At 36.8% G+C, this 19,786-nt stretch overlaps 1 protein-coding gene across 1 annotated transcript in view; it reads right to left on the reverse strand.

The window, feature by feature from the left end:
* TMX4 (thioredoxin related transmembrane protein 4) overlaps positions 1–9,968 on the reverse strand; it is a 42,955-nt gene extending 32,987 nt beyond the window's left edge. The window contains exons 1-2 of the mRNA XM_060123315.1: positions 9,636–9,968; positions 2,379–2,494 (exon numbers count right to left, since the gene is read on the reverse strand). Of these exons, the coding sequence (XP_059979298.1) occupies positions 2,379–2,494; positions 9,636–9,820 (301 nt within the window). The 5' untranslated portion in view covers positions 9,821–9,968. The remainder of the gene's footprint in view (positions 1–2,378; positions 2,495–9,635) is intronic.
* Between the last annotated feature and the right edge of the window lie 9,818 nt (positions 9,969–19,786).

Raw genomic sequence — 19,786 nt, forward strand, 5'->3', positions numbered from 1 at the left:
CCTTAATTTGTCAAGACCTACAGTCAAACAGCCCTTCCCTGGACATCCTATTAAAATAGTGGCTCCCACCATTTTCTACATTTTTACCCTGCTTTCTTTTTCATCATAGCCCTTACTACCACCAGACATTATTTCCCAGTTTTCTTTTGTGATTGTTTATCCCCTTCACTAGAATGTAAGTTCAATGAGGAGCCAGGTCTTTTCTTCCTTATTCACCTGCACCATTATTTACCTGCATCATTCGTCTGTATCACTGCTATCCAGAACAGGGTCTGGTGCATGGTATCAACTCAAAAATTGGTTGCATAAACATATTATTTCTAAATGCTATTAAAATATTATTTGAAAGCATTAGGTTTGTAATTTAAAGTAAAATTATAAACATAAAATAGTTTAATAAACATAAAATAATCTAAAGTGAAATATTCTCTAGGCCACTCAGTCACGTGTGTAGAATTCTGGCTCCTAATTTTTACTTATCAGTTACAGGTTTTCAGTTGTTATCATTTAGAAGAGTTCTAGAGCCTCTACTTTAAAAATACTAAGACACAAAACAACCACATTTTGTTTTTTGAACTTTGTTTCTTCACTCGTTTCATAGGACATCAGACCAAAGACTTTTTTTCTTCTTCTTTGAAGAGGTTTTACACTTATATAAATACTATGAGTCAATGATAAATTTGCTTTTAATATATTTTGTCATAATCAATTTCTCTTACTTCATTATCGAAAAAGCATTTCATCCATTCACAATGGAAAAACAGTTTATAAGTTTACATTTTAGGAGGAAAGACAGTATTCAGTTAGACTTTAGATCTGTGAATCCATCACAAAGCTAACTGTTTAATTCGTTTAATTCAAATCATGCTGTGAATTCACAGCAGGTATGCCAAAAGGCTGAAATGGGAATAGGCCGGCTGCATGTCTAAGAAACTCATCATAAAATGTGTCTGGTGCCCACAAATTAACAAGGACTCAAACTATTAAAAACACAAAAACAAGTTTACCACAGATATGTCATTGCAATGATTTGACCTCCAAGCAGGAAAACTAATAGCCCAAATCATGAACTAATAACTATAACTGTCCATCTCTAAATAGCAGAGAGGCAGAAGTGGTTTTGTTTTAAATGCTTAAAAAGATTGAGGCTTGAGGACTCATGGCTTGTAGCAGAAATCTCTCTCCATGGGTTTGTCAACACATAGATCTTAACGGACACCATTCATTTTGTTGTCCCAGTAACTGGTAATTCATTATTTTGTGTTTATTGAACTCAGTTATTACAGAGAAGGAATAGCTACATTTCCACACCTACCATCTTTTTCCCCCTTGTGAAAGGATGCAATAGGTAGAAATTAAATATAGACAGGAAAACAATTACTTATAAAGTTTTAAAATAGTCAAATTTGAGATTTTAAATCATAAAAACCCAACTTTTCTCAATTTATATATAATACACAAAGTTACATAAAGTTATTTTTAAACTATAAATACAAATTTACTGTGTGTATCTTTTCAGAATTAAAGTCTCCTTTATCTCCCTCTTTTGAAAAATTATATCATTAACAACTAATAAATGTAGATGGTGACAGAATTAGAAATTTACCATTCTGTAGCTCTTAATAAAATATTTGATTCAGGTAAGATCATTACAGATCTTAAAAGCCTAAAGTATCACCCCACAGATTACTTTCCAGCTACAAAGTGGGGTCTTTTCTTTACAACTGAGATGTTTAGTGTCATCACCTTAACCAAATGCTCAAATTCAACATCACTAATAGTGACAGTACATGTCTTACGACGGGATACAATATAAAGTCACAGCATCACCTTTCCATAAATGTCTAATCCAAATTATGCATTTACACTGAAGTTCAAGTTTACAGAAAATATAAGAACAAGTTAAATGTCACCATAAGGAAACATCTAGGCAAATCCTTGGCCTGTTCTCTTCAGAATATCAATGGCATAGAAAGAATGGAGGACTATTCTAGATTGACAGAGACTAAGAACACATAACAACCAAATGTAATTGGTGAACCATGATTGGATCCTGGTTTAAAAAACTATAAAAAGTCATGTGGGAAATAATTAGGGAGATTTTAATATGCTGAAGTATTGAAGAGTGAAGTCTCATGATGTCTGCAACTTATTTTCAAATGACTTAGCAAAAAAAAAATAAAAATATAAATATATATACATATGTATGTGTAAATACAAACACAGACAGATGGCAGATATGCTAAAATATTATCTTGATTTTAGGTGGTCAGTTCATGGGTAATCAATATTCTGGTCTTCCAACTTTTCTGAATGCTTGAAAAAATTAAAATTAAAAGCAACTAACTTTTGCATTTAATGTTCAACATTTACAGTACCTGGTTCTTGAATGACATCTACCTTCCCCACACTGATCTGAAGTATTTCACCATTCTTTGCAAAAGTCTCCCATTCTGAATCAGTCTGCTGACAGGATGGACACCAAGGGGCATAACTATAAAAGAATAATAGCTAATCAATATACATACATGAAAAATATCTGTAAAATAAAATAGAGAAATAGAGTATTTAAATTGACAAAATAAATTCTTAACTAAAGGGAGACACAAAAGCAAGTTTTCCCAAAGTCATTAGACAAAGAAAAACAGAAGCACATTTCCCTCCTAGAATTTAATATAAATATTATGAATATATAATATTTATATTTATATATTATATTATTTATATATTATAAATACATATTATATTATAATATTATTTATATATTATAAGTATATAATATTTATATATATATTCCAGGAGGAATATCAATCCCCTGGGAAAAAATTAGCCAAAGTTTTAAGATTTTTCACAAATTACTATAATACTTAAAGTATTTTATTTCAATGTTATTGCTACAATCAACCCAAATTTTATCACTTTCCAGATAGTTTTTGATATTTGAGGGTGAACACTGTTTTGAAAGTGCTACTAAAGGAGAACAATTTTCATAAGGGTGCTCCTAAACTAGCCAAACCAGTTTCAAATCCATCAAAGCTACAAATCTGATGAGCAAAGACCACAAGATCTGCTAGTGGGTCCTCAAGAATGTGTGTCATTTCCAAAGATCTGTGGCAGTTCTGAACCATTTCGAGAAAGAAAGCAGAAGCTATAGGCTAAACCAACTCTACCTGACACTTAAGAATTAGAAGAACCTGTGTCTTCAATCAGAACTCTGCTTTTTACATTAATTTTTTTCATTCAATAAACATGAACTGAGCACCAACCAAGAAGCTGAGGCTATAGCTGTGAACAAGACAGATGTGCCTCCTCTCCTTAGGGAGTATACAGTCCAAAGAGGTAATTACAAACCAGGTGGCAAATGTGAGTATAGAAAAGATGGTATAGAGACACTCAGGCGCTGGGTGATCTCAGAAGGGCCCAAAGAGAAAGAAGCAACTGTGCTAAGATCTAAAGGAGGAGTAACAGTCAGAGAGGGATCAAGGAATGTTCTAATCTAAGCAGAGAGAACAATGTGTGTGAAGGTGCAGAGTACTGAGCATTTAACTAAAGTTGTATAAAGAGTTAGCACTCTGTTTGAAGCTCCATGGTTAGCCCTAAAGAGGTAAGAGAATTCTGATCAGATTCACCTTTTGTAAAATGCACCCAGCAGTTCTGTGGATAATGGATCAGGGAAGAATATGATGGAAGCAAAGAGAAGAGGTAGAAGGCTGGCCCTCTCTAGCTCTATCTTTAAAAAAGACTAGTATAGGGGTTCCCTGGTGGTGCAGTGGTTGAGAGTCTGCCTGCCGATGCAGGGGACACAGGTTCATGCCCCGGTCCGGGAAGATCCCACATGCCATGGAGCGGCTGGGCCCGTGAGCCATGGCCGCTGAGCCTGCACGTCCGGAGCCTGTGCTCCGCAATGGGAGAGGCCACAACAGTGAGAGGCCCGCGTGCCGCAAAAAAAAAAAAAAAAAAAAAAAAGACTAGTATAGCCAATTCCAAGATCATTCTAAAAGGTCATTAATCTTCCCATTATAGCTCACTGTCCAATCCCTGAGGTCCAGGAGACATGGACCAGAGAACATGGTCCAAGAACAATCTGCTGACATGACATCTTTGAATGTGGATTTTTCTATAAACACTGTATACCTACACTTCCAAGGCAAAGTACATCCTGGTATACAGTAAGTGCTCAATAACTGTTTGCAGAATACATAAGTGAACAAACTTTAAAGAAAATTATATTCTTCATCTGAGAAAATAGTTGTTTTCTACATATTTTCTAAATATCCAAATGGCAGATGAGACTGGGGCAAGCAGTTGGTAAACTCTAGGGAAAAAAGGAACATTTTATTATTAAGTACATTCAACAGGCATTTCAATATATTGGATAAGAGTTCTGCCAGAGGCATCAGAGAGACCAATTACAAATTAACCATGTGTCTTTGAGCAAGTTAATAATCCCTCCATGCCTCAGCTTTCTCAACTATAAAATGGGATAATAACAGCAGCTACCTTAGAAGGTTATTGAAAGATTAGATGACACATGTAAAGCAGGCACATATTAAGAAAATCATTAATGTAAATGACATTTGTAATATACGCCTGGTTTCAGAGACATTTTTATGATGCGTTAGCTCATCTGAACCTTATGGCCTCACTGTTGTAAGGCAACAAGGCAGATTCAGAGAGACTTGCTGACAGTCACCTCAGACCACACAGAGCAGGAACACAGATGGAGGTATTTGTGTGATAAAAATGTCCAAGGAAAATAAGATCCAACAGAGAAAGACAGAGAGACAGACAGTAGGAATAAGAAAGACATTACCAAAAGAAAGGAAGAAAGTTTGAGGTACAGTTTAATTAACTTCTGATCCTCTTTGCTTTGTTTCCCTAGAACAGTTTCTGCATACAACTGTTTCTGCATACAACATATTTGCTATATCAGTAATGATTAAATCATGCAAATTTCATCATTTTAAAAAATCCTAGTCCCTAATCTCTAGACAGACTATTATATAAATAGAGATTTTGGTGAAACTGACCCTCAAAATATACAAATGCCACTGAGGTAATTTTAGATACTCCATTTTCTTTGTCGCTGTTACCCACTGGTCTGTGGCACTGTTAATGCCATTATTGCTAAGATTTAATCAGAGTTTATTGTGCTGGAATGTACCAAGGTCATCCATTAACCTAGTGTGTTCTTTTGGTGACGGAGATAAAGCAGCCCTGAGTCTCAGAAGTGGGAACTGGTCCACTGCTGTTGCAACTTTTTAAACTATTAGTATTCTTTTGTATCTAAAAGATAGTCATTTAGGATCTACCATGACACCTGCTAGAGAAATTTCACTAGAATGAACACTCCATGAAGGCAGTGACTGGTGCATTGCTTGTACCTAGAACAGAGCCTGGCACATTCTAGGTCACAGTAACTATTTATTACATCAATGAACAAAGGGGAGGTGATAGTGATTATCCTTAGTACCTAAGAAAATATATACAGCTGTTTCCTTCAGTGATATACTAGCTCGTTATTAAAGAACAATTAAAGTCTATTATTCATTCATTCACTGAGTCAGAAAGTATTTATTGAACACCTAGAACTTGACAGTTATTAAGGTTCTGTAAACAGGAGGAGGAAGAACTTTGTTCCTCTACTTAAAAGCTTATCATCTAGAGGAGGAGTAAGACAAAAACCAAGTACAAAAACATATAAATTGATTATAAGTTGTGATAAGGTCATGCTAGATACAAATAAGAAAGAATTTTCCTGGGTGGTTTGGGTACAGAGAAGGCAGGGCACCTGTATGAATGGTAAGGAGTGTCAGGAATGAACTCAAAGCGATGTTCTTAGTTTGCAGAAATTACAGAGATGCTAAGTCATGGGTGGACCTCTGAATCCCACAGGGAAAAGGCCTCCTCTTATATGGGTCAGGGTGCAGGCCAGCTGAAAGCATAAGCATGAGTCAGCCAGGCTCTGTGCCTTCCTCCAGGCTCCCCCACTATACAACTACTCTCCTCAGCTTGCACTGGGGATTGCAAAGCTCAGGCCAGCATTCTAGTTCTGGCCTTGCCCACCACTTACTAAGGATATGGGTTAAAGCTTTAACCTCCCAAGTTTTCGTCTCCTTTAGTTAATGAGAATGAGAATAATGATCCTGCACCAGATTTCTGGGATGCTCAAATTCTGAAAGAGGGCATTCTGAATTGCTTACACTGATGTTAGCAATGTAACTATTTACTGTGATGATGATGACGATGGAGAAGATGTGGATGATTACCCTTTGTGGAAACAATGTGAAATCAAATACTTCTATGTTAGCCTATAAGCTCCTCTTTTGCATGCTTTTAAATTACCCATAACAGTACCTAAGGCAGTGGTTTCCAGTCAGAGGCATTTGGAAGTGTGTATAGGGGATGGAGGTTTAAATATTTTTGATGTCACATGACTACTAGAATGTTATGGGCAGGGGCCAGGGATGCCAAAGGTTCTGCAATGTGTGAGCCATCCCCACATATCAAAGAACTGTCCAACTCAAAATGGTAATAGTACCCTGGTGAGAACCACTGAGGAATGCTCAAGAGAGAGGAAGCATTCAACAAACATTTGCTAAATAAACAAATGCTACCTATGCTACTTATTTCCTTCACAGCCCAGCAGACATGCCAGTCCCTTGAGATCAAGAAATGTAATTTATTCACCTTCATCCTCCCAAGTCCCCAACCCTGAACCTGACACATAACAAGCATTTAATGACTATCTCTTATACATTCAATCAATAAATCACCACTATCGATGAAACTGCAAGAAATTATAACTATTTGATATGGGCAAGTTAAGGCAATGATGTTCTCTCCAAGTATAAGAAGGATACTAGAAAAACAACACTAAAACCAAGAGATCCTAGGGAAATACATGAGGCTTTTCTCCATCACCAGATGACTAGTTTCAATTTTGAAACATGATCATCCCAAGAACAAAGTCAGAAAAAGTATTGCTTTATAAAGATTTCTATGCCTTAGAGATAAATATTTTAGATATTTTAACCCAAAGACATATTTTTCCTCTAGATATCAGTTTAAAGTATGTGGGTCAAAATTAAGCTTTGTAGATATCTACTTATAGACTTGGGGTAAAAAAGCCACCAGAACAGCATTATATTGTATATTTTTGTGTTTCAAAAGAACAAAAGTAGTATTCTCAAGCACTGATATGATGGGAACCAAGCAAGTGTTGGTTCAAAATAAATTATTGATACCAATCTAACCAGGAATTGTATTATAGGAACTTTGTACGAAGTGGGATCAAAAAGAAAAAGAGGAGAGGTAGCATATAAACAAATGAACAAGAACTGTCATTCAAAGTAATGTTAAAATTTTAATATTATCAGAAAGCCTCCTAACTTGCTTCTTTTGAGAAGTTAAATATATCATCACCTGTGGATCCCTAAAAATCTCCATTTATTATGACCAGTTCATCTGAACAAAGTACTAACATGGGAGCAAGTATTAACACATTTTGTTTTTCTCTTATAGACACCAGAAAAAAAAATCTGATAACTTACTGGATGTTTGAAAGAATTTCTAGAAATTTATAGTAGGCTTATAGTGGTACTGAAGATATAAATTTTATTTTTTTTTAAGTGTTGGATTTTGTCAAAGGGATGAGGAATATCACAAACAGCCACAATTTTTTTCAGGACGAGCACTTAGCTTCTGGAATTTGGAGGTAATGGTTCTTTCCTTTCTAGCTGCACTTCATTCATATCAACCTATTCTGAAGTGTACTCGATGAAAAGAGAACTTCTAAGAAGATCTCAAGTGTCTACACAGCTTACTTTCGGTTACAAGTATCATCCTGAACCAGAGCCCAAACATAACTCCATACAATGGACACATAGCAAGCTTACAACAATTGATTACTACACCTCAGCTTGTACACTTATGAGGTAAAATTTGAACCATCAACATAGCCATAAGAGTTGTTGGCTGTTGCTTGTTTATAATCTTAACTTGGCTTACACTTACCTGAGCTTTAGTGTTCTTAGTTTTTACTTAAAAAAAGAAAAATAAGAACATAGCTACTCCAAAAGGAACTATAAAGGAGTTGAGGCCATTAAACATAACAAGTCTTTTCTGCTTTGACCTTCATCATGCACATACACAAACTCAGTTTTAATCAGAAAACTGACATCTAGAAAACCTCCATTGTACAAGCACCTACTTAAAAAACAACTTTCTGTACTACTAGCTGATAAAACAATCTCTCTAAAACTCTTGCAATTATTACAAACATGACAGTCCTGTCATGCTTACTTTAAAATTTTCTCTCTTAAATAGAAAATGACCTCAACTCTATTCAAAGTAGTTAATTGGTTAATTTTAATCAGTGCTTCATGTCTACAGAGCTCTTTAATAATTTCATTGATTTATTATGATACCAAAGGCATTTTACTTTGAAGTCTAAAATATCCCCTGCTTTGTGACCAAAAGGTAAATACTTGTTTGAAACAGTATTGTGCATTATGTTCTTTGAACAATGTCATCTACTAAGTGACTTACAACTTTTGGGCCTGAGGTTTTCAGTCTATAGAATAATCTGTTTGCAATCTAACTTCAAAGAATCAAAATTTAGTCTTAAGACAAATGAAGGAAAATTTCAATTCTGTGAAAGTCTGTGTCCTCAACGTAAAATTAGTTAAGAGATGTTAGCAATCAAGTATGTGTATCATCTGAAAACCACAGGCTAAGGAGATGTGGTCTCGGTGATTATTTCTTCAGCCATTCTCCATTTTCCTTACAAGCCCCCCACGATGGTCTCTCTAGCCTATTGAGACATCTGCCCACTGCCTATTTCAAGCCGTCTTTCGAATGGTTACTTCCTTCCTAAATTTTAAACTATAATGAATAAATCTTCCCTGCTCCTAACTCAAAACTGCATTTTCCCACCTCTCCTCAAGCCAAGGCACTATCCAATATGTACCTTTTATTGTTCAAAAGGGGCAATTTATTAATATCCTTTTCTTTAAGACACTAGCACAATTAAGTTATGATACCTACCCAGAAATCTCTACCTCTAAAAACTATAGCAAATATCAACATTTATTTGCAAACTTGTTTTAAAGCTTCAAAGGCACCCACCTTTCCGTTTATCTTTCACAAGGACATCGGGTCTTCAAAATGAAGACTGAGGTACTTTGTACAGACTGGTCTGCCCTTCACCATGCTGCAATTATTCATTCAACAAGTACCTTGCCTAGTCAGTGCTACGTTATTTGTTCCGTACAGAAGCGTCACTGAATGACAGCCCTTTCCCCTCTACATACACTTTTATCAAAAGCTAGAGACTTTCTTGCAGATTTCTCTGTTCCCCTTCCTCCCCTTGGTAAACCGCTCATCCACCCCATCCCTAAAACACTTCCTCTCAAAATAGGTAACTAGTCAGGCAGGAGAGGATGCGCTACACCCGCAGCCCTCAACGCGGAGGGCCGGGCGCGCATGCGCAGCGTCGGGGGCCTGGCCCAGCTCTGCAGGTCGCTGGCTGGGCGGGTCCCGGCCCGAGGTCTAGCCCAGTAGGCACTGCGGTAGTGGGAGAGGGCGGCAGCCGCGAAGGCCGTGTGGCGAGCGGGGCGGGCGGGCACACTCACAATTTCAGCATCCACTCGCCCTCCAACACCAGCGTCCAGTTGGAGGCTGTCATGGGCCGCACCAGGCTCCGCTCCTGCGGCAGCACGGCCTGCTCCGGGCCGGCCTCCGCCTCCGCAGCTGCCGCCGCCGCGACCCAGGCGACCAGGAGCGCCGTGAGCAGCGAGCCACGGCGACCGCCCTCCATGTCTGGACGCGGAGCGAGGCACCTCGGCAGGGTCTGGGCAGAGGGTACGGCCGGCCTACGGGCCGGGCCTTCCCAAGTAGTGCGAGCAAAAACCGGGCCGCCCCACCTCCGCCCTACCGCGCCGACCAGCCCAGCTCGAGAATGGGATGGCAGTCACCGCCTCTTATCGGCCCGGGCCGCGGAGGCCACGCCCCCTCCCGCCTCGACTCGCTGTTGCCCGGGGCGTCGGTTGCCTTGGCAACGGCCGCCCTCCCCCTCCTGACCGCTGCGTTGAAAATAAACAGATGAGCCGTTGTTGCTTAACTGAGAACCTGCCCGGCGTGTGCCTGGGCTCCAGTAAGGGGTACGGGGGGGGCGGGGGAGGGGGGATGGCGGTTGGTGCGTGTGGCTTTTTCTAAAGAGAAACGTCTCCAGTAATAAAAAAAATGCATCACCTATTCAATGGTAGCAAAAATAACAGCAATGGACTACAAGTAAACTGCTGAATGGAAAAACAAAAGGACATGTTGGGCATCTCTTACTGAATGGGAGAGGAAATTTTAAGTACTCTTTGCCTGTGTATAATGAAGTAGCACTGCCTAATTGGAGATAATGAAACTAGACCATGCAATTCTATTTTTTACAAAAATAATGTTAATTTCACAAAAAAACATTTAAAACATGGGTACTAACAGATAAAATGAGTCAATAAGAATAGTGCCAGTTGCGATTAAATGACTTCTCGCTTCTCTTGGCTACACTTTTGTTAGATCTAAAATGAGAATGGCCTTAAATGATTTCCACATCTCTTTCCAGATACCCATTCGATGCATCTGTACCTTGAGATCACTACACCCTTAGTATGTAAGACTGAATTAAAATCAGAGGTCGGGTGTGCTGTTTCAAAGTGTTGCTTTACAAGAATTCATTAGATGTGAAAAGCATAAAACTGGGTAGTGTGGTCAATATATCATGAAAAAGTGTGATTTCTGTCCTGGGCAGAAATCAAATCAACAAAGACAGCTATGCAACTAAGAGTATTGCAGGGCACATGAGATCAATCTCCAATCAGTACTTACAGGTGACAAAGATGAATTTTGCCAGCAGAGATGATCATACCTGAATTAGGTGTTAATTAGTTGTTGCTCAATTCTGTGTGGAGCCAGCCCTTATCTGTAAGACCCAAATTTACAAACCACTGTAAACTTGGAAAGTGGCCTTGCAATAAATGTTACCAAAAGTCAGTTATTTTATACAGATCAGTCCTATAAACTCAGTGGGAAATATTTTATTTTGTTTTTAGGAAGAAATGGCATACACAGAAATTCTATCATTCTTTTCAGTGTAGCTTTTGTATATGATATATGATTGGTAAAACAAATTCTTAAAATAGGATCTGATATTAAGGAATTAGTGTTAATTTTGTTGGGTGTGATAATGGTGTTATGATTATATTTTAGAAGCCTTTATTGGTTACAGATAGTGAAATATTTATGGGTGAAATAATATGATGTCTAAAATTCTCTTTACTCCAAAAATAAAATTTGGGGGCGGTGGAAGGAAAATGGATGAAACAAAAGTAGCACAACATCAATCAGTGCTGAAGCTAAGTTCATTTTTGCTATTCTCTCTATTTTTGTGTAGGCTGGAAAATTCACAAAATGAAAAGTTAGGAAAGGAGAGTATCATTGCTGAAGCTCTTCCTTACTTCTAACACAAAATGAGTGTTCAAGGATTGCATTTCTTGGCCTTCAGACTAGGGTCACTAGGAAGAAATATAGCAAGCATGTGTGGGCAGGTGTGTGGTGGGGTGGCACAGACTAGGCTAGGGCATTGGCCTGACACTTTCTACCTATGTGACTTGGGGCTAAAACCAGTTAACACCAACTTTTCTTTTTAAATGCAGGTAATAATAGAACCTACTGCATAAGGTGGCTATAAAGATTAAATGAGATAAATATAAATATATATTGAGATATAAATGAGATAAATATAATGCCTAGATAATTAGGCCAGGGCTCAATCCTTTTCATGTTTAAAGCATGGAATCACAGTTTATAGAAGATTGGTACTTGGCACTGGGAGAAAGAACTTTTGTCCCTAGAGCAGTTTCCAGTGGTGGCACTGTGGGCAGCTATGGTTACACAAAAACACGTGGCTTCTAGTAGGAAAAGGAAGCAAGATAACAACAAATATTCCAATGGTAGAAACTTTAAAAACATAGTAACAAGCAAAGACCTTGATAAAATTGGCAATGTGGGACTTAATATTACTAAGATAAGGAGATAAGGAGATTGTATTCAGATTACAAACTCCATAGTAATAAGTTATAGAAGTAATATGCACTGATTTTCCTATTGAGGATGGAGAAACATTAAATAAGCTACATAATGCTGTAAAATTAGTCCATAAAGTAATAATAGTACAGGAATTTAATTACACAAACAGATTTGCTAAATGCCTTACAGGAACGAGAGGTGGAGGGAGAATTATTAAATAGGACACTTCCTAGAACAGATGGTAGAAGAAACCATAAATGATTGAAATAAACTGAATTGTTCCAGGCTAGTCACTAGAAATGAATCCAAAAGGAGCCGTGATAAGCCTCTAAGAAACAGCAAACAGCAACCCCAGGACCACCTGCTAGGGAAAGAGAATCAACTAATTTTTTTTCAAAACTAATAAGTGAGCTCAGGAAAAGCTGCATACAAGAGATATATACACAGGTCAATTCTCTTCCTATATACCAGTAAGAATTAATTTTAAAATGTAATATAGACAAACATCACATTCAAGAGCAACAAAAACTACCCAAAGAAAGAAAGAAACATGCAAGACATATGAAAAAAGCTAGAGGACTTTGTGGAGATGTCAATTTCCCCAAATTAATCTGTAAATCTAATGCAATAGGATTCAAAATCCAACCAACTTCTTTCATTTAGAATTCTAAAAATCTATCTTAAAAAGTTAATGCTTAAGTCTAGACAATAGTATTTTGAAAAAGACCAATGATGTAGGTCTTGCTCTCTCAGGTATTAAATCTGCTATAAAGTTACAATAAAACAGGGAGGTATTGGTATAAGAAGAAGCAAATAGAAAAATGGATTAGAGTAAAGACTCAATAAACAAAACTATATGTATATGGATATTTATATATGTTAAAGGTGGTGTAGTTGACAGGATAAAGTAGACTTAGATTGCAGTGACAAACAACTCCCCAAATTTCAGAGGCTTGACTCATAAAGTTCCTTTCTCTGTCATGCAAAATCCTCTTTGGCCTAAGAGACTCTGGGGAAGCTGAACACTAGGCAGGGTCTACGTAATACATGCTGCTTCAGTCTTATGGCTCTGCCACCTCAACACGAGACCTTCCCCATGATCATAGCAGGGAAAGGGAAAAGTAAAAGACCGCAAGGAGCTTTTGGCTTCCTTAGGCCAGAAGTAGCACATCCCAATTCAGCTCATGGTCCACTGGCCAGAACTAATCATAAGACTGCATCACTTATAGGAAGGGTGGTCATCCATGGGAAATGAATATTGATGCATACTAATAATGTCCAAAAACGGCATTTCAAATAGGTGGGAGCAATTGGACTGATGCATAGTAGTGTTAGGACAATTTCCTCCTCATTGAGGAAAAAAATATCTCTACCTCAATCTACATATCAAAATATTTTTCAGATCCACTAGTGAAAAAGTATACGATAACAAGTGTTCTTGGAAAGCTTTTGGGGGAATACTTTTATAATCATCTGATGGGCAAAGCCTTCCTAAGTAACACAAGAAACACTGAGGCCATAAAAGGATTCTGGTAAATTTGCCACCCAGTAAAAACAATTTTTAAGTAAAGCCAAACTGAGCAAAATGACCTGAAATACACACAACACACAAAGGTTTAAATTCAAGAAGTTCTACAAATAATTAACAGAAAGATATACTGCCCAATATGGAAAATAGAAAAGAAAATAAATACCCACAGAAGAAGAAATCCAAATGCCAGACGAATATGAAAACCTGTGCCTGCGTACTGCAGATCAGAAAAAGGACATTTTATAGTTGCAAATACAGTTTATTTGATAATTCCCTGTGATTCCCCTTGGAGTCCAGTCAACTGCGATTAGGACCAGCCACCCCAATATTATAAAGTCTTCACTGGACTCTAATTACAATAGCTCCCTTTCTGTAACTACTTGCCCCCTCATTTTCTGATTATATTGTCTGATTACATGATATTTGGGAACCTGGCAAGTTAGTGTCAATTTTAAAGTAGGATTAAATGGGAACTGGAAAAGAGAGAGGCACAAATTTTATTCAAAGCAATTGTGTGCTACAAATCTGGCAAATTGTACATGAAGGGGAACAACAAAACCATCAAGGAATCCAAGTATAAATATTATGTGTAATGATTGGTAATCTCTAATAATCACCAGGCCCTGGATATTGGAGTATACCAGGCAGTTTCTTCATTTCATTCAGCAAATTTTATGGAGCATATATTATGTGCAGGCCTTATGCTAGATTCTGTGAGATCAAGAGAGGCATGAGTCTCCTTTCTTAATGAGGAGGCATAATAAAAGTTAAATAATGTTCAGAAAACACTAAGTATTCAATGGTCTAGAGCATTTCAGAATAGGAAGGTTGAGAATATGCCACAGAAGATATTGAGCTTTAGAGCTCCTCTGATAGGAATAGAACAGACAAAGAAAAGAAGCAGAGAAAATTCCAGATGGAGAAGATGCCCTGATAAGAACCCCCAAATTTAACTCTCAGCCTTAAAAAAAAATCTAAACCATGTTTATTATGAACAAATATCTGTTGTCTTGGCATTTGAAGGTTGGGAAATCAGGCTAACTGTATTCGTGTACTTAACACAGTTAGTCAAGATTTACTTTTATCGTAGAGAAGAAACTGGGAAGGAACAAAGATGTCCATTGAGTTTATTGCTCTGCTCCAAGGCAATAAAACATGTTAACTAAATCATCAGTTCTTGTTATCTATACAAGAATTCATTTTACAAATCTCATTTTAGTAAATATTTCTTGATATTTGAACCAAATATTTCCCAAGGTACTTAAATCATGCATTAAAAAAAATTTTCCTTTTGTCTTATTTACATTTCAGTGAAAGTAAAGAACAACAGTTCACCATTTAATAAACTTAAGTTTATATTCCTAAGTATAATTTTTGTCCATATTTCAAGCTCCTCTCACTTTGTCATCATATTTGAAATCCAAAATTAGACACAGATAAGCATTAAAATATTAGACAGTACAGGCCAAGAATTGAACATTTCTCATTTTACCTAATAAAATACTTTGGGATAATCACTAGGCAGTAACTTATATGTCCCTGATAGAAGCTGAGAAAACAATTTTGCTTGTCTTACAAGAGAAAATATGACTAAAATGTAACTAAAAGTCCATATTTCACATAAATCAGTAGTACAATTTACTATTAAAGCATAAACATAACACTTAAAAATTATAAACATAGTAGGATAGATTCTACATAACACCATTTTGCCCAACTACCAGTGACTTGCTGGTAAATGATCAACAACCCACATCCCTGAGGCTGAGAAGCCCAGACTTGTTGAGTTTGTCAATTTTTGTGTGCTAAGTACTCCCACATGACTGATTTCAAACTACCAACTTGATATCCACCAGCTAGAAGCATTTCTGAAAATTTGCCAGTTGGCTCTTACAAGCTGGCGCAAGATGACTCCAGCGTCCCACTGCAAACACTGATAATACTCTACTACCACTCAATACAATTGCTTACCCTTTATTGTTTTAAATACTAAAGATAGGGGTTTAAAAACTTTAAAATACTTTTAAAATATATGGATATAAGTGTGTGTATGTGTTTTGCAAATTTATGAACTTAAAATACTACCCTTGATTCAATTCCATGCTTTTGGGCACTTACTAAATTTCTTAAAAAAAAAAAAAATTTAAACATAACCAAAGAACACGTATGTTTTCAAGTGAGTCCTTACATAAAGATGTACCTGGTGTTGAGTTACTGTTTGCATCTGTTGCTGTGAATGCACACACACACAGACACACACACACACACATCATTGAATGTTTTTTTTGAAGTATAGTTGATTTACAATGTTTCAGGTATACAGCAAAGTGATTCAGTTATACATACATAGATATATGTATTCTTTTTCAGATTTTTTTCCATTATTGGTTATTACAAGATATTGAATATAGTTACCTGAGCTATACAGTAGGTCCTTGTTTATCTATTTTGTATATACTACTGTGTATCTGTTAAACCCAAATTCCCAATTTATCCCTCCCCCATCCTTTCCCGTTTGGTAACTGTAAGTTTGTTTTCTATGCCTGTGAATCTGTTTCTGTTTTGTAAATGAGTTCATTTGTATCATCTTTTTAAGATTCCATATCTAAGTGCTATCATATGATATTTGTCTTTCACTGTCGGACTTCACTTATTATGATAATCTCTAGGTCCATCCATGTTGCTGCATTAATCCCATACTGTTTTGATTAGTGTATCTTATAACATATCTTGATATCTGGTAGAGAAAAGTGTATGCCTTTGTCTATGCTTTTCATAATTTACTTGGATAGTCTTATTTCTCTATTTTTCCATATATATTTTAGAATCATTTGATTTGGACCAATCATAAAAACAAACGAACTAAAACTGCTGAGATTTTTTAAATTGTGATTATACTGGATATATAAATCAATTTACAAGAACTAACATTTTAACAATATGGAATTTTCTAATCTATCAGTGATGTATAGCACTAAATACATCTTATTTAATGATTTTGACTAAAGTTTTATGATTTTCTCCATAGAGATAACACAGTTTTTTTGTCATGTATACTACTAATTACTTTTTTTTTTTTTTTTGGCTGCACCATGTGGCAGGCAGGATCTTATTTCCCCCACCAAGGATTGAATCCGTGTCCCCTGCAGTGGAAGCCAGGAGTCCTAACCACTTGGCTACCAGGAAAGTCCTTAATTACTCTATTTTAAAGTGCTATTTTAATTGGTCTCTCTTATATTTTCCTCTCTAAGACTTGTTTCTGGGACATATGGCTGCAAACGATTTTAAATATAGATTTAGTATACACTTAATTGTTAAACTCAGTTCTGGAAAAAAATTGAAGTTTTGTGGCAGAAAAAATTTTAAGGTGGCCTCTGGTGTACATACCCTGTATAAGCCCCTCCTCTTGTGTGTGGGCAGGACCTGTAAATATAATGAGATATCTCCCCATGATTAGGTCAAGCTATATGGCATAGGTGAAGGGATTCTGCAGATGTCATTAAATTCTCCAATCATTTGAAAGCTCTTAAAGCCCTTACTAAGGGCTTTAAGCTACTAAGGGCTAAGGGCTTAAAACTCTTAGCCCTTCCTAAGGAACGACACTCTCCCTCTGGCCTTGGCGAAGGAGGCCCCCATATTGTGAGCTGGCTGTGGAGAGGTCTGGCCTCGAGCAACTGAGAGCCTCAGTTCCACAACTATAAGAAACTGAATTCTATCAATTACCTGAATGAGCTTGGAAAGGGGCCCTGCTATCCTGATGAGAACACTGGGGTCAACATGTTGATTTCAGATATGGGAGACCGTGACCAGAGAGCTCTAGTATGTCTGCCTGGGCTCGTGGCCCACAGAAACAATGAAATAATAAATATGTGTTTTTTAAGCCATTATGTTTTGGTAGTTTGTCACACAAACTTGTAGACACTATCAGATGAAATAACTCCTGTTGGTCCCTAGTTTGCTAAGAAATTGTTTTAAGAACAGAGGTTGAATTTTATCAAATACATTTTGTGCACTTATCAAAAATATCATAGAGTTTTCTTCCTTCAAAAGATTCATGTGTTGTATTATATTAACTGATATTCTTATATTAAAGCAAACTTTCATTCTGAGGGAGAGCTTTCTTATATCTTGACCTCCTGTTCCTCTCTTCAACAGGGGCCCCTAAATTTACAGATTCACTCAAGGTTGAGAGAAAGTGAGACTGGAGGAGACAAGGCCAACTTCACAACAGCAAAAAAGGAGAAAACTGGAAAGTCACTGATAAACTCTGGGGTCTGGGGGCTTCCTGACACACACTGAGAGACCCCACCATTTGTGAAAGCCACGCACTAACAAGAGCAATTATATGTACATATGTGGTAATTTTCACTTATATTTGTAAGATTTTCTAAGAAAAAACTTTCCTGTTTTGTTTCTTTTCTTCCAATGGTACATCTGTCAGTTTTCTATGGAATACTAGGTGTCCAAGAAACACAATTTTCACAAAATTTACTAGTTTTTTAAAGCATCATTTAGTATTTAAATGTCTTCTTAATCATTTTTTTTCAAATCACCATCTTTAAGGTGACTTACATAAGTCCTTGACGAAAGTGTACTAGATACTAAAATTGGTAAGTGTGGCATATAGCCCAGTGTCAACCATAGAAAAGAGACTCAGAAATGATTTGTGGCCTTAATTCATTAGACATCTTCATCATGTTTAGCCAAGTGAGTTTATATGAATAGTTTCACATCACACATATCACATTATAGACCCTTCACAAGGTCAGATTTGTAAATGAGCAGTTGCTGTTTTAGTAAGAAGGACACTGTGAAATAAGTTTCCGTTAACTTGTTATCAGAAAGTGAAGTTATCACTGGCCCTATATTGCAGATGGAAACTATTTTGCAATACTTAAAATACAAAATTTGTAGTATATGTAAACCCTTCCATTTGTTAAAATGGGATTTTATTCCAAAAAGGACTGATTATGAATTCATAAACAAGTCAGGAGCGAGGATGTAGAGATTGCCACGGTGTTGTGAAGTGGGTTTTTTCATTTTATGATAATTCATTGAACTATAGATTTGTGTTTTGTGTGCTTTTCTACATGTATGTGTTACTTTACCTAAAGTATTGGAAAATTTCATATTCTTGCAGTTTGTTTAACATAAGATAATGTTGATCATATTGGAAAAATCAATAAATTAGGTAGGTTATAAAATAGCACAAGTAGTATAATATCATATTGGAAAAATTCACAAGTATGTTCATGCACATACAAAAATCTTGAAACATATACACCAACAATTTCCCAGGGGCGAATGTAAAAGTGTTGTAGTGTGTAGCTATAACTAGTCTAGTTATAGATAACGCTATGTAGGTATATAAAGAGCTTCCTCATTTTTTTTTTTTTTTTTTTTTTTTTGCGATACGCGGGCCTCTCACTGTTGTGGCCTCTCCCGTTGCTCCGGACGCGCAGGCTCAGCGGCCATGGCTCAAGGGCCTAGCCGCTCCGCGGCATGTGGGATCTTCCCGGACCGGACACGAACCTGTGTTCCCTGCATCGGCAGGCGGACTCTCAACCACTGCGCCACCAGGGAAGCCCGAGCTTCCTCATTTTTTTACAGCTTCAGTATTTATGTATAATTTAATCCGTTTTCTGTTGATGACATTTAGTTTATTTCTCTCCTAAACAGTGTTGCAACGAATAATCTTTTACACACAATGAATTGCTTATGTGCAAGTCTATCTATAGAAGAGTTTCCTAGAAGTAGAATAGCTGACTTAAGGAAACATGCATTTGTACCTTTGACAGCCATGGCCCAATGGTCCTTCAAAGAGATTATCTCAATTTTATGCTTCCATAAGCAACGGATGAAAGTACCTGTTTCCACAGCCCACAATGTATGAAAGTACTTCTGTGTCAATGCAATTTGTATCTACTCCATTTCCACCCCCCCGCAAACTTGCTTAATGCAGAAAATGTAAAAACTATACAATAAACAAATATTTTGGATGGTATTAAAAGTGATCCCCTCTCCCCTGCCCCTTTTTCTAGCTTTGATTTTTTTTTTTAGGTTTTCAAATTAACAGAAAAAAATCACGCTACAGAACAGTATGTATAATATACCACTAGGGGTGTAAAAAGTGTTAGAAAAAGAATAGAAGTATGTATGTGCAGAACAGTTCTTTAG

Source organism: Lagenorhynchus albirostris, chromosome 15 (assembly GCF_949774975.1).
Source record: "Lagenorhynchus albirostris chromosome 15, mLagAlb1.1, whole genome shotgun sequence".
NCBI classification, from domain to species: domain Eukaryota; kingdom Metazoa; phylum Chordata; class Mammalia; order Artiodactyla; family Delphinidae; genus Lagenorhynchus; species Lagenorhynchus albirostris.